The sequence below is a fragment of the Lingula anatina genome, chromosome 1 (genome assembly GCF_051362555.1).
Source record: "Lingula anatina isolate TDL-2025a chromosome 1, LinAna3.0, whole genome shotgun sequence".
Taxonomy (NCBI): Eukaryota; Metazoa; Brachiopoda; class Lingulata; order Lingulida; family Lingulidae; genus Lingula; species Lingula anatina.
The window spans coordinates 44167152-44179497 of record NC_141767.1 but is presented as its reverse complement, the minus strand read 5'-3'; the positions used below and the strand labels follow the sequence as shown (position 1 = coordinate 44179497).

The 12346-nt window shown below is 33.8% G+C and overlaps 2 protein-coding genes across 3 annotated transcripts; one reads left to right on the top strand and one right to left on the bottom strand.

Moving 5' to 3' along the window:
* Window positions 1–64: 64 nt before the first annotated feature.
* Window positions 65–3964, top strand: LOC106158048 (uncharacterized protein C9orf85 homolog). 2 transcript variants are annotated; one of them, XM_013533884.2, is made up of 4 exons: window positions 67–361; window positions 1621–1734; window positions 2494–2576; window positions 2820–3964. In XM_013533884.2, exons 1-4 carry the CDS (start codon window positions 153–155, stop codon window positions 2939–2941), a joined length of 528 nt encoding a protein of 175 aa, XP_013389338.2. In that variant the 5' UTR covers window positions 67–152; the 3' UTR covers window positions 2942–3964. The 2 variants fall into 2 exon arrangements, with proteins under 2 accessions (XP_086870142.1, XP_013389338.2); XM_087014016.1 differs by lacking the exon at window positions 1621–1734 and having other exon boundaries at window positions 65–361.
* Window positions 3965–3969: 5 nt separating this feature from the next.
* Window positions 3970–12234, bottom strand: LOC106168522 (mitochondrial import inner membrane translocase subunit TIM44). The gene is made up of 15 exons (XM_013547616.2): window positions 12109–12234; window positions 10588–10701; window positions 10169–10252; window positions 9758–9835; window positions 9278–9325; window positions 8981–9142; window positions 8007–8064; window positions 7715–7784; window positions 7311–7396; window positions 6958–7050; window positions 6625–6749; window positions 5886–5936; window positions 5536–5625; window positions 5115–5225; window positions 3970–4537 (listed from the first exon to the last, which is right to left on the bottom strand). The coding sequence occupies exons 1-15, from the start codon at window positions 12163–12165 to the stop codon at window positions 4418–4420; spliced, it is 1347 nt and encodes a 448-aa protein (XP_013403070.1). The 5' UTR covers window positions 12166–12234; the 3' UTR covers window positions 3970–4417.
* Between the last annotated feature and the right edge of the window lie 112 nt (window positions 12235–12346).

Below are 12346 nucleotides of genomic sequence, written 5' to 3'. Positions count from 1 at the left end.
AAATAAAAACAATATGTATGGATGTATATGTAACATTGTATAAAACGCAATCATTATTAAAATTACTCTGCCCGTACCTAATGTTTTCTATCACTGACTTCTAAGCTCCAACACGTGCGGGTAATGCCCTGTCCCCTAACAGTCTGTAAAACATGAGTTCGCAAAGAGGCAACGTCAGGAAAACTGGCCCACCGAAACATCAAAACAAGAAGGCCTTCAAGAATTCACTTCATGATACCAGCAAGAAGACAAAGGAGATAAACTCACTGGAAGTCACAGGGGTGTGTGCCAGATGCAAAGACATCATTGACTGGAAGATCAAGTATAAGAAATATAAGCCTCTCACTGTCCCAAAGAAGTGGTAAGAAAATGATTATATTTTATTTGATAAAAAAACTGTTGAAGGTTTAGCCGTAAGGGTATAACTAAATAAGGCATGCTACTATACAGTACTTGTATTCTACTTTGTTTTTATATAGGTGGTATTTAGGTACACGTAGCAATGTTTTGTCAGCAAAGCTTTTCCCAGGATTGGGGTACAGGCCGTCCATAACTTATAAATTGCCATCTGTAATTTCCTTCAAAATTTCAGGGCGGCCAACTTTCTAAGTGCCGTGAGGGGAGGGGGGGGGGAGATTAAAATAAAAAGAAAGCAATATTTTAAAGATAATACAGTACATTTCAAAAGGATATGAAAATTGCCTTTTTGTCTCACCTGGATACAAGACAATCTTCTGCAAAGGAAGCCCCTTGAACAAATATGAAAATTGATTTCTCATTTCGCTCGGATTACAAACAAACTCCCTTGAATGAATATGATTGTGAATAATCACCTGACGATCTTCCATGAACAAAGTATCTGTTCTTCTTGTCCCACTTGGATCGCAAACCATCTACATGTACAGCTCACAATCTTCCACAAAGAAAGTCCCTTGAACAAAATATGAAAATTGCCTTCTTATCTCACTCAGATCGGTAACTATCTTCTGCATCCGATCTTCAGCTCATGAAGTCTTTTGAACAAATATGAAAATTGCCTTCTCCTCTTGCGAATGATATCTTGCTGAAGAAATGAAAATTGCCTTCTTGTCTGTCAGTGTTGTTGTATGTACTGCTGCGTTTGGTGTAGATTATATATTTTAAAGTTAATGGAAATATTTTATTGTGTTTTGTAAGCTGTTGGTATTAGTTACATCGTGACTGAATAACAGCATGCACTACAAAGTATTTTTATATTCGACTGGAATGCACCATACAGGCTGGGTATGATAAATTACTCTAACAGAATTTTGTATGACGTCCATGGCCACCCCAACAAGCCAAGCCATCTTTTTAAAAAATTTCGTAAGCTGTCCATATGTCTTTGGAAATATAGGTTTTCCGGTGATGCCAGTGGCTGTCCAAATGATGGCTGAAGGGTTGGCAGGGACAAGCCTTGTTTGTCAGCCTGGAAAGTGAAATAAAGAATAGCTTTATTATCCACTCGCGCTTTTTTCATTTAATATTGTTACTCCTGTAGTTTTATAATGCAGAAGGAAGCAAATTTCAAATTACCATTTTTTTAATTTGAAAAGATATAGACTTACGCTTAAATTTTTCATTTTCTGATTTTTTCCTTAGCACAAAATGTGAACAGAAATCAGTTAAGAGAGCATACTACATAATTTGCACAGACTGTGCAAAACATCATGGGGTTTGTGCAAAATGTGGAGAAAAGAAAGATATTGTACAAGGGTGAGTGGTATTAAACTCACAGTTTAAAAAACAGGCCTACCCAACTACCAGACTCGGCACCTAAGGATCCTGAATTAACCGGTATATCGGACCACGCTACCCGTTTTCAAGGTGTGTGTCAGATCGCATTTCAGAGTATCATACCCCAGAAAAAAATTTGTAGCACGACTGCAGGCTCATCCACGCTCGGCTGAACAACCTTAAACTGTACTCTTACTTAAGAGTACTCCATTTTATTGTCTCTATGGGGATATATGGGGACTTTACGACATTCGGTTTGAATGTTTTAACCACTTTTGATAGGGCTTTTTTGCATTGTATTAGATTAATGTGGCAGTCTAAGGTGCATGTAGGTGGCTTTCAAATTTATGCACCTGGTTTTAAAATCATATAGCGATTTTACGACAATCATTTACTATCCAATCAAGGTGACAGCCGAGCATGCCAGGGCTCATCCTGTCGGTGTTCTGGCTGATACTCCGAAATGCGATCTGACACACACCTTGAAAACTGGTAGTGTAGTCCGATATACCGGTTAATTCAGGATCCTTAGGTGCCGAGTCTGGTAGTTGGTTAGGCCTGAAAAAGTCTGAAGGCAAAATAAATGAAAAACAAAAATATAATCAAATAGAAGCCCTTCAGATTTGTCAGTTTAAAAATTTGTTAAATGTCATTTTTTTTAATATGGTCAATGGGCTGCATGTTTATTCTTTTGTGATGACTGCTATAGCACTGATAAATTACATGTAAACATTACAGGCCAGGCTTGTCAGCTGAAGAAGAGGCTTCATTAAACAGTCAGCTCCAGCAGGAGTTAAAAATGTTGCCAGAAAGGAAACGGAGTGAGTGTAGATGTGTGGCAAAGACATTTTTAGATTCAAGAATGTGGACAGGACAAAATTTCTCAAAATTTCTGTTATCTGCCAAAAAGTACAATACAACTTGCCCATACATATTTTTATTATGCTGTAAGCATCTGTAGCTATTGCTTGAATTGTGTGGAAGATGAAGTGTACATTTTGAAATGCTGTAGCTGCTGCTTATGAATAATATAAAGCTTATTTATGCATATTTTATTTTTACAGGAACTTTTTTGAGACTTCAAGCTGAAGGCAAGCTTTCTGACACTGGTTCTGCTGCTACGTTCGAGGACAACAGTGATCAGGATACTGATGAAGACGGCATGTCAGAGGATGAAATAGGCTAGATAGCAAACCTGAGAGAGGCCTGAAGAGTCATATTTCTAACAGGGTTACATTCACTGATTCTGGATAGTCACAAGGGATAAGGGCATCACTTTGCTACATATCTGCCACTCTTGATGAACCAGTGTCACACATACCTCAGATTCAGCTGTATATGTCCAAATGGAAAATTGATATTTTCCTTATGCTCAAATTCTTAACATACAGCTACTGTGTTTGTCGATAAACAACTTAATGTTGTACAAGCAAAAATATTGTTTAGAGGTGTAGTGCCAAAATAAGTTTAAATAAAGTCCAATGCTTGGGGCATGACTTTTTAACCAAGTTAACATTGTTATCACCATGTATCCTTGTAGTGGGAAGTTTAAGTATGGGATATAGATCTTTCAAGGAAGATTTGAAATTGTGAGGTAGTTTGCAATTGTTGGAGCATGTTCACAATGACAACATTCAGCAAATCCAATGCTATAAGATCAGAATTGTCGCCCTATTTTGGGAAGTACAGTTTTGGGTATTTTTGCAAGCATTTTGAAATAACATTAGCTCGAAGGGACAAATGAAGTAGATGAAAATGTTAAAGGTTGCTTAAAGGGATAACAACTCATTTTTGCCAAAAAATGGATTTTCCCAGAGTAAAAGACAATTTTCCCATACTTACCAATGGTAAATGAATCCATTCCAACATTCAAAGTTAGTCCCTGTTTTTTTTTTTTTTTTCTAAAAAGTTTGTTTTTTTGTAATATTCTCTTAAGAGATTATTACAGAGTATAGCCATCTATGGAAGTCACATGATGTGATGGCAAGCAAAAATTCCAGAATAGTTGCATGAACTGCTGTATTGGAGGTGAAATAGAATCGATTATATTTTTATGAGTTGTTTGCAATGCATTTATTGTAAAATATGGATATGATACGAACAGTTGTTATCCCTTTAAGATACTACGGGATGGCCACTGAGTGTGTCTTTTCTTTCAGCATATTTGATAAATTACTCGCAAGAATAAAATGAACTTATAAGAAACAATTCGTATTAATTTAATCAAACTGCAGTTTTATTATTAAAACATTACCTATAAGTTTGCATTATTTTTAGCCATATAATTCTTCTATGCATTTTAAATATTTTCATATTGTACTGATAATTTATCGATCCAATTTCAATCAAGCTCTGTGGTTGTGATAACAATTATCACAAAAAGCCATGTAAGACACTATACCTTCTGTTTCAACATAAAAAAATTTTAACAATTTTTAATGCTTTAAAATATTTGTTCTTATGTGTGCATTCCATTCAGCACACAAGTTTTAATTTAAAAAAAATTGGAACAGTCCATGGCCTCCTTTTGAAAAAAGGTCAATTCTATGTCGTCTTGGACAACTGCTCATTAAAATGAAACCTCAGAACTTGTTCTTAACACTGCATTTGTAATGATCACAAATGCTTTCTTTTGATGAAATTCTTCTGACAGAGTTCTGGTTTAAAACAACTGTTCAGTAGGATGGAAGCTGAACTCCAACACTCGCCATGCTGCTCTGGGGTCCAGAATACTCTGATCTCTGCACAGGGCCCACACATGAACTACCTTCAAAAGTTTGTCCTGAAGAATAAATGTACAAAAAGAATGACTTCTCAAATGCTAGGATAAATGAAATGGTAGTCTGCTTTGATATTTACAGAATGTTGTATATACTATTATGTTGAAAAGGCCTTATTCTTTGCATATTTGCATGGTTCAATTCCACTTTCTTTGATTGATACCAATGCTGGTTAAATCAATTACAACAGCATATCCATATGTCTCTTCAAGGCAGACATGTCTCTTATTACACACCGAGAAATGTTATGTGACCGTGGAGATATTTACTGGGTTTTAGCAGTGTTTTTGTTAGTAACTTCCTTTCAAAATCTATGTCAAATAATATACTGCCAGTCTTTCGCTATATGTGCACCAAACACTTTGCCGATGCTCAAGGTGTTCTGGTATACATGGCTCAGGGTCCCGCAACTTGAAAGCATTGCATATTGCCAATAGCAATATCACATAGAGGCTACAATGTATTATATGGGACGAGTATGGAGTTACGAAATCGAGATGCTTGCGCTGGGTCACGATGCGCGATGTTTTCGAGTTACGGGGTCCAGGTTGACAGTGTATTATCTCATACATAACTTACAGGATCTCCTGAGACAACTTTGTTAGATTTATCTACCCATGCTTCCACTTGTTGTGTGGAGAAGCTGATGATCAGCACTGGCCCCTGCTCCATCAGCTGTCCTGCTGCCAGCTATAATATAGAATAATGTTGAATTAGAATAACACAGATACACCTATTTAATCGCCTTAAAGGAAGGCTGGGTGCCTGAACATTACGTGGGCAACAAGAACACCACAAAGCCTCCAATTAAAACATTCTGCCGACAATGCCATTGTGTTTTCACTGCCTTTATTCTATTAACTGTCATTTTATTTTAATTCAGATTAAATGTAAATTTGTGATTTTCTTAGAATCAAGAGTAAAATCCTTAACATCAACCATGTATCTGTAAGAATCCACTTTACGAAAATGAAGAGAAATCCACGATTTCTACACTTACTTCAACAGGACTTATATCTAACACTTTGCACTGAGATTTTAGTCCCATGGCTAAATTTTGTTGCACTGGTTGACCCAACACATTGAATGCCTGAAAGATAAGGAGTTTGAGCACACTTTATTGCTTCATCTATAAAACAGCTTTTGCTCTATAATATCTGTACCTCTGTTAATCAAAAGATATCTCCAGTCAAGCTTATATATTCATATTTTACTCTGAATGCCTGTGAGAGTTCTGTACAACTGCATTAAGACAGCATATTTAAACACAAAAGTACTCAAGAACTTCTAGCACTTGCAAGAGGTAATGAACATGTTAATTACACATCCTACATGAGAAATAGTACTCACTGCTTCATAGCACCAGTCCTGAAGGATTTCTAGATCTCCCCTGACCCAAGACTTGAAAGAAAAATATAAATAGTACAGCACATACAAATGAAACAATATGCTGTTAATATATACGTACTTTTGAAAATTGGTAAGATGACAGAAGGGGAAAATGCCAGGATTCAATTACAGTATGGGCATAAAAGAAGTTGCTCAATTAATCTAGCAGTACAGGGTCCATACAGCAACATTAATAACAAATACAAGGACTTAAGTGACTCTAATTCAATTTTTTCAAGGACCTTTTGAATGCACATGGTGGCAACTTATTGTCATTCATAAAAGTACATACCACAGAAAAAAAGCCTTATTATTTCATACAAACTTTTATTTAACACACTAATGATGAAATGTGAAAATAAAAAAATTACACAATGTCCAAATACAATATTCTCTATTTTTGTGAATTACTGTATTTGTTCCACATAAAAACTGCAAGAATGGAAAAAAAATTTTTGACAAAAAGTGATCAAATTCATGTTCTTTTCAAGAACAAAAATGGTGAAATAGAAGCCCCTTCAAGGCTAATAGCAATTTCAAGTACTTTTCAAGGGCACAAACTGAATTCAAGGCACAGGGTTTAATTCAAGCACTTTTCAAGGCTGTATGAACCTTGCAGTATTTTACCATTTACAAGTTAACATTTGCAATCAATATCTTTCAGAGCTCTAAACATTAAATGAACAGCTTTCACACCTACCTCTAGTACATTGGGAACTAAGTCTTGCCTACACTGTTGTAGAAACTTCTCCTTTTCAAAGGTGGGATCCATTTTCTCAATCTCAGTCAGCACTTCCGACATCTTTGTTGGCTGAAGCATCCCTCCTGCAATAAAATAATAACCTCCATTAAGGGTACAATTTATTCACATGGTTTTTGTATTGTACTTATGTTGTACCCTTCCTTTCAACTACAAGGAATATTTTCTCCCAAAACAACAAGATAATACTTGTGCTTCAAAATGAACTTGTAGATCACACAATAATTGCACAATAGATGAAGTCAATTAGTTTGATAACATAAATATACTGACCAAATACACTGCCAATTCTGTCTGTGAATGCCCTAGTCATCCGCACTGCTAAATGATCACTTTCATCATACTTAGTTTTAAGGTCAAATAATTCTGAAAAAAAAAAATCAAACATAAGTACCTTTATTTGCTATAAATTGAAACTTACATAAAATATGAAGCAACTCAAAGTTTATAACACTTTCTACATAGTGTTATTCTGGTACCTAGTTTATTCAGGTGGTTAAAAAATTACACTTTATGTCAGACCTCTGTCTGGAGCAATCATATCACGGCACTAAGCTTAATGATTTTAACTAAGTAAAGAAAGAATTAACTATGTAACAGTAAAAAAAGACTGAAAGCAAACTTACTATGAACATACTGGTTGCTGTCTTTAAAATTCTGCCAACTTTGAGACCACCTGGAATCTTTATGCATTACCATGCCAGTGCTCTCTCTGAAAATAAAAATTGATTCAATTTTATAAAAAATGTTCATTTAAGAAAGAATAACTGTCAAAATGTCAAATCTATGCAGTAACATGTAGAATGAGATGTTCAGAAGAGTAATATTTTCACCATGGTAAGCCAATACTGCAAAATAGTCTAACAAGAACATTTTATCATGAATTAAGGTACAATATTAATCAAAATATCAGCTGTCTTAAGGCAGTTGCGCAAAAAATCTTATCTATTATTGGTCTGCCATACAATGAATTCTCACCAATTCATTAATTAACAGAAATTTATCTAGAATTATTCAAAATACAACTTACTCATCAGGTGCAATGATCTTTTCATCCTCTGGATTATTAACTAAATAGTCTGATCGTTTACGTAGTTCAACTGCAGATAAAAAATTAACAGCCTGTTATAAATCTGTACATTTCTGATGTCTAATCTTTACAGGTTTTAGTAAAATAAAGTGTTCTTCTATTATTCATTTGCTGAAAGGCTAAGGCATACCAACATTTCAACACATATTCAATCAGGAATTTTAACTGCATATGGTATATAAAAAAACAAGTAGACTATAATTTTACATAGAAATATATTGAAATACCCTACCTGGGGCTTCATAAATTATTGTACTTTTTTGAAATTCAGAAGAAATCGTGCCTACACCCTGAAAGACAAGAAAAATGGTTGTTCTTTTAATGAGGTATAGGGTGCACTTTTTTGCTTGTATCATCTCCACTGCAAAAACATTTTTCTACATCTTATATGTAGAGGTTCACCACACTCTCTATCCTAGGGTCATTCTTGAACCTTTATTTGTACAGTCCTTGCTACTGACATCCTTCTTGTCCAAAAATTCAATCAAATCATAAATATTGAGCCACATAAGTTTGATTGACGCATAATCGATATATAGCACCAGATGTAAAAGGGCGCATATAAGTTCATTCTGTAGGTTAGCCATTGGTTCTACACCTGAAACACTACTGGCCAGTATAATTTCATTGGACCAGTAGATTCTTTTAGAAAACATGTATGAATTAAGTGGTTTGAAAAGGGCAATAGGGTTTTTCAATTTATTTTGAAAAGAGCTTTCGACTTGATTTAATTTTTAACTGTTACATAATGATTCTAAATAAAAATTGTTTGACAAAATCAAGGTCTTGATATAATTAATAATAATGCAACAGATTAAAATGTCAAGTCCTGTCAAAATCTATATCCAGACCAGTGAATTGTGATTTTGACCAGTAGATTTTACGAAAGTGATGGTCTTTCGTGGTAAGTCACACAGTGATCCACACTTTATCCATTGCATCCTTAATTGTTTAAATTAACATGTTGAGAAGTGGCTATCTATGAAGAGAACAGGATGTTTGTAGTCAGTCTTTTATCAGCATGCACTTGAAATATGGATCTTTATTTAAAAAAAACAAAAAAAAAAAACGACACAATGATGGCCAATTCTGTTCATAACTTTTAATGGTGAAAGAATGTCCCAAAGTCTTTTTAAAAAAGAAAATGACATCACAGAAAGTAAATATATCTTTCAGAAAGAATTTGCAATTTTGAAATAATCTTACCTCTTTTATATTTTTGATGGGTCCTATTTTTCCAAGTTGCTCACTGCCTCGACCAACTGTTTCTGACACTTTTCCAGCTACCTCTCCAATTTTTTCTGCATGTTTGCTCACTTCTTCAGTTAATTTTTTCACACTTTCTGTCTGTTTAGCTTCCTCTAATTTCTTTAAAAGAATGAAAATTTTAGGGTAGTTGTACCGTGTCGAGACTTTCAAAAAATATATATATATCACATGGTGAATCTATAACATTAACATAAGGAATGACAATTTACACACTAAAGTAAACAAAAAACTTACCTGTGTTAAGGATTCAAAAATTTCAGATTTTTCCTTATCCATTTCTTGCTGGAAAAAAAACCCAAAAAAGTCTTACAGTTATTAGATATGAGAGACACACTGCACAAAGTTTTTAAACCCTTAATCTAGAAAATCACCTACAATCAGGAGTTTCCGTGGGAATTGAGGTACAGGGAGTACAAAATGTAATTTGGTCAATGATTTACAAGGAGTCCAACTCAAGTAAAAATATGGGGGAGGGGGAGATTAAAGCTTTAGGTCATGATACACTGTAGTTTTATTCAACTGTTGTGCATCACACAACCTGGGTACAACAAATTGCTTTTTGGTAATTTGCCAGGCTGTCCACAATTCAACTCGACCTAAAAACATGTCATTTCTCCAAAATTTTGTAAACCATCCAACCGTCTTTGGATATACAGGCCATCTTTTAAGGTCACTGGTTTATGTCTGATAAGATCAAAAATGAAGATAACTTACATATTTTTGTCTGATTTTTTCCAATGCTTCCGATTTTTCTAGTTTGTCGGCCTCTTCTCTAAATTTTTTTACACTTTCCTGAAATACAATGATGTATAATATGCAATACATAAATGTTCAATAGGTCTGAAATATCTGATTGTATTAAGTAACTGTCTTAATATATTAATATATACAACATACCCCTTAAAAATCACACATATATTGATATTTCTAATTACTTGTTTAGATCAGAAAGAGATATGTGAGCCAAATTACTCCAACAAACAAATAGTAATTGCAAAAAAAGATGCTTATTTACAATTTTCAAATGATAAATTGTAGTAAATGCAGCAGCATTCACAAATATTTATTATGAAATATTCTTCTAATTCTCCTAATTTTACGCATTTAAGAAAAATTGAACATTACCTTCATTTCTTTATTTTTATCAAATTCCTGCTTTATATTTTCATAAACTTTAGAAAAGAAATTACCCCTAGCCATAGACCGAGACTGAAATAAAATAAATTAAAATTCAAGTAAAGGCAAAACAATATATTGTCTAATTAACAGTAAATAATAATCTAAATAATCACAATTGTGAAAAATGCTTTCTAACACTTGAGAAGTCAACAGGTCAAATTACTGTAGAATACATTTTTTTTTTCATAGCTATTTGTTTAATCTCCAACTAAGTGGTACTTTGTAAAACAATTATAAAGGATGTTATTTTGTTAATTCGTGTGGTGCAATATCTAACAGATAATTGTCACTAAAAACTATTTCATATATTTTATTAACATCTTATGAAAATTTAAATAATTGCAACTTTCAAAATTTAAACTCACCTGATAAATTCGAACATCCAAGACTCCAGTTTTTTGGTACCTATCAGGTCTATGGTGCAGGCATACAGAAGCAAATCCTCTATCAATTAATGCATTTTGTTTTATATGTAAAGCCTGTAAAACAGAGATAGAATGTGCTTGCAAGATAAGCAAATGCATAAATTTCAGAACTGCTGCACTACAGACAATTTGAATTAATTTCAAATTTACTTATTTTCAATTTTTGACTGCCTCTACAAAGAAAAGAAAAAAAAAAAAAAAGGGGGGAGGGGTTTAAAAGCCAACATAACAATTATCACCCAAATCCAATATAGAGGTGCAAACGAGGTTACAGGCATGCACTTAAAAATATTTACTGCACAGTTTATAAACTGTTTGATTATTTTAGAGTCCCACATAAAGAAGTTTGTATCAAAGTTTCACTCTCCTAGAACCATGAATAATAAAAAATAATTCATCTTCTAACACAAATAAGGAGCATACACTACTGTCACAATGCAAAATGTCCAGCTGTGGAAACATTTTACCCACTTTGAAAATTCAATCATCACTGGTTCTGTTCTTTATCTCTTACAAGTATAACAAAGATACGTGGTAATAAGTAGAAATCCATGTTTCCTTTTGCACCAATTCAGGCTCCTTACATACACATGGTAAAAACTTAATGTAGATGTTAAATTGAGACAGTCGTGGATTTTTATTCTATACACAAATATGTTTTAAAAACTGCATACAACTTCGAATTCTTTCAATTTTATTTTTTGATACTTCAAGCATGTGAAATGCACCTCTATATTGGGTTTGGGTGTTATTCAATTTGGATTTATTTTGCATCATCAAACATCACATTTATATCATTAAAATAAATAATGAAAATACTGTGTCTGCTGAACTGCCTTGAAAAAAATGAAATGGAGTGTGCCACTGCACAAATACCCCAATCTTAATGCCACTAGAAATGCTAGTAGCACAAAAAATCTGCATATTGCCAAGGTTCTTTGTGAGTACCTTGAGACTTGGTTCCCACTCGGATTATGTCTTTAATCGTTTCATGACTTTATACTTGATTATACCGTTAAAATCTGTTTAATCAGTACACTTGATATTTCTGGGATTGTGTTCAATCAAAGGATGTCTACTTATAAATTTAATTCAACTCATAGATACAGAACAGGTATTTAAGATAGACTGGATTTAAAAAATTGGGGACTTAAAGAGTCGAGTTAGACGGAGGAGAGAGAGAAATAGAGGTATGTGAAAACTTCTTTTTGTTATATTCCATCTCTCATGCCTCAGTGACAAGACATTTTTTATTCTGAACTTGGGTAATGAGTAACACCGAACGCTACAATATTACACGATTTTGTGCCCATCACCAGGCTCCGGCATGAAAAGCATGTAAACTCTGACATAACAAATATATTACGCTCTAAATCACAAAAATGTAAAAAATCATATTCATCGAAAATTTGAAACTAATCAATTGAAAGTTAATTTTTTATCATAAGCTGAAAAAATTACCTGTAGATCTTGAAATATTTTGGAACCCTTCGTCAGCGTGTTTCGCATCCACGCCATTTTTAAAATAACCTTGACCTTTCATAACCAAACGTGTCACAATGCACTTTGCAATCTGATGCTCAACTATCGCAATGATTAAATCTGTAAGAGGACGTGCAGAATGACGCGATTTCAGCTGCCTAAAACCAGCCGTAAAACTCCTTATTATTAATTTCTGACAAAAATCAAGAAAAGAAAA

What these genes read in the sequence shown, in the direction of transcription:
- LOC106158048 (XM_013533884.2), top strand. Translation starts at nt 153, where the DNA reads ATGAGTTCGCAAAGAGGCAACGTCAGGAAAACTGGCCCACCGAAACAT. An exon ending in CTCACTGTCCCAAAGAAGTG is followed by an intron (nt 362 to 1,620) that starts GTAAGAAAATGA and finishes TTTTTTCCTTAG; the next exon opens with CACAAAATGTGAACAGAAAT. An exon ending in AAGAAAGATATTGTACAAGG is followed by an intron (nt 1,735 to 2,493) that starts GTGAGTGGTATT and finishes TAAACATTACAG; the next exon opens with GCCAGGCTTGTCAGCTGAAG.
- LOC106168522 (XM_013547616.2), bottom strand. Translation starts at nt 12,165, where the DNA reads ATGGCGTGGATGCGAAACACGCTGACGAAGGGTTCCAAAATATTTCAA. An exon ending in ATAAAAATAAAGAAATGAAG is followed by an intron (nt 9,836 to 10,168) that starts GTAATGTTCAAT and finishes ATTGTATTTCAG; the next exon opens with GAAAGTGTAAAAAAATTTAG. An exon ending in CAGAATTGGCAGTGTATTTG is followed by an intron (nt 6,750 to 6,957) that starts GTCAGTATATTT and finishes ATTTTATTGCAG; the next exon opens with GAGGGATGCTTCAGCCAACA.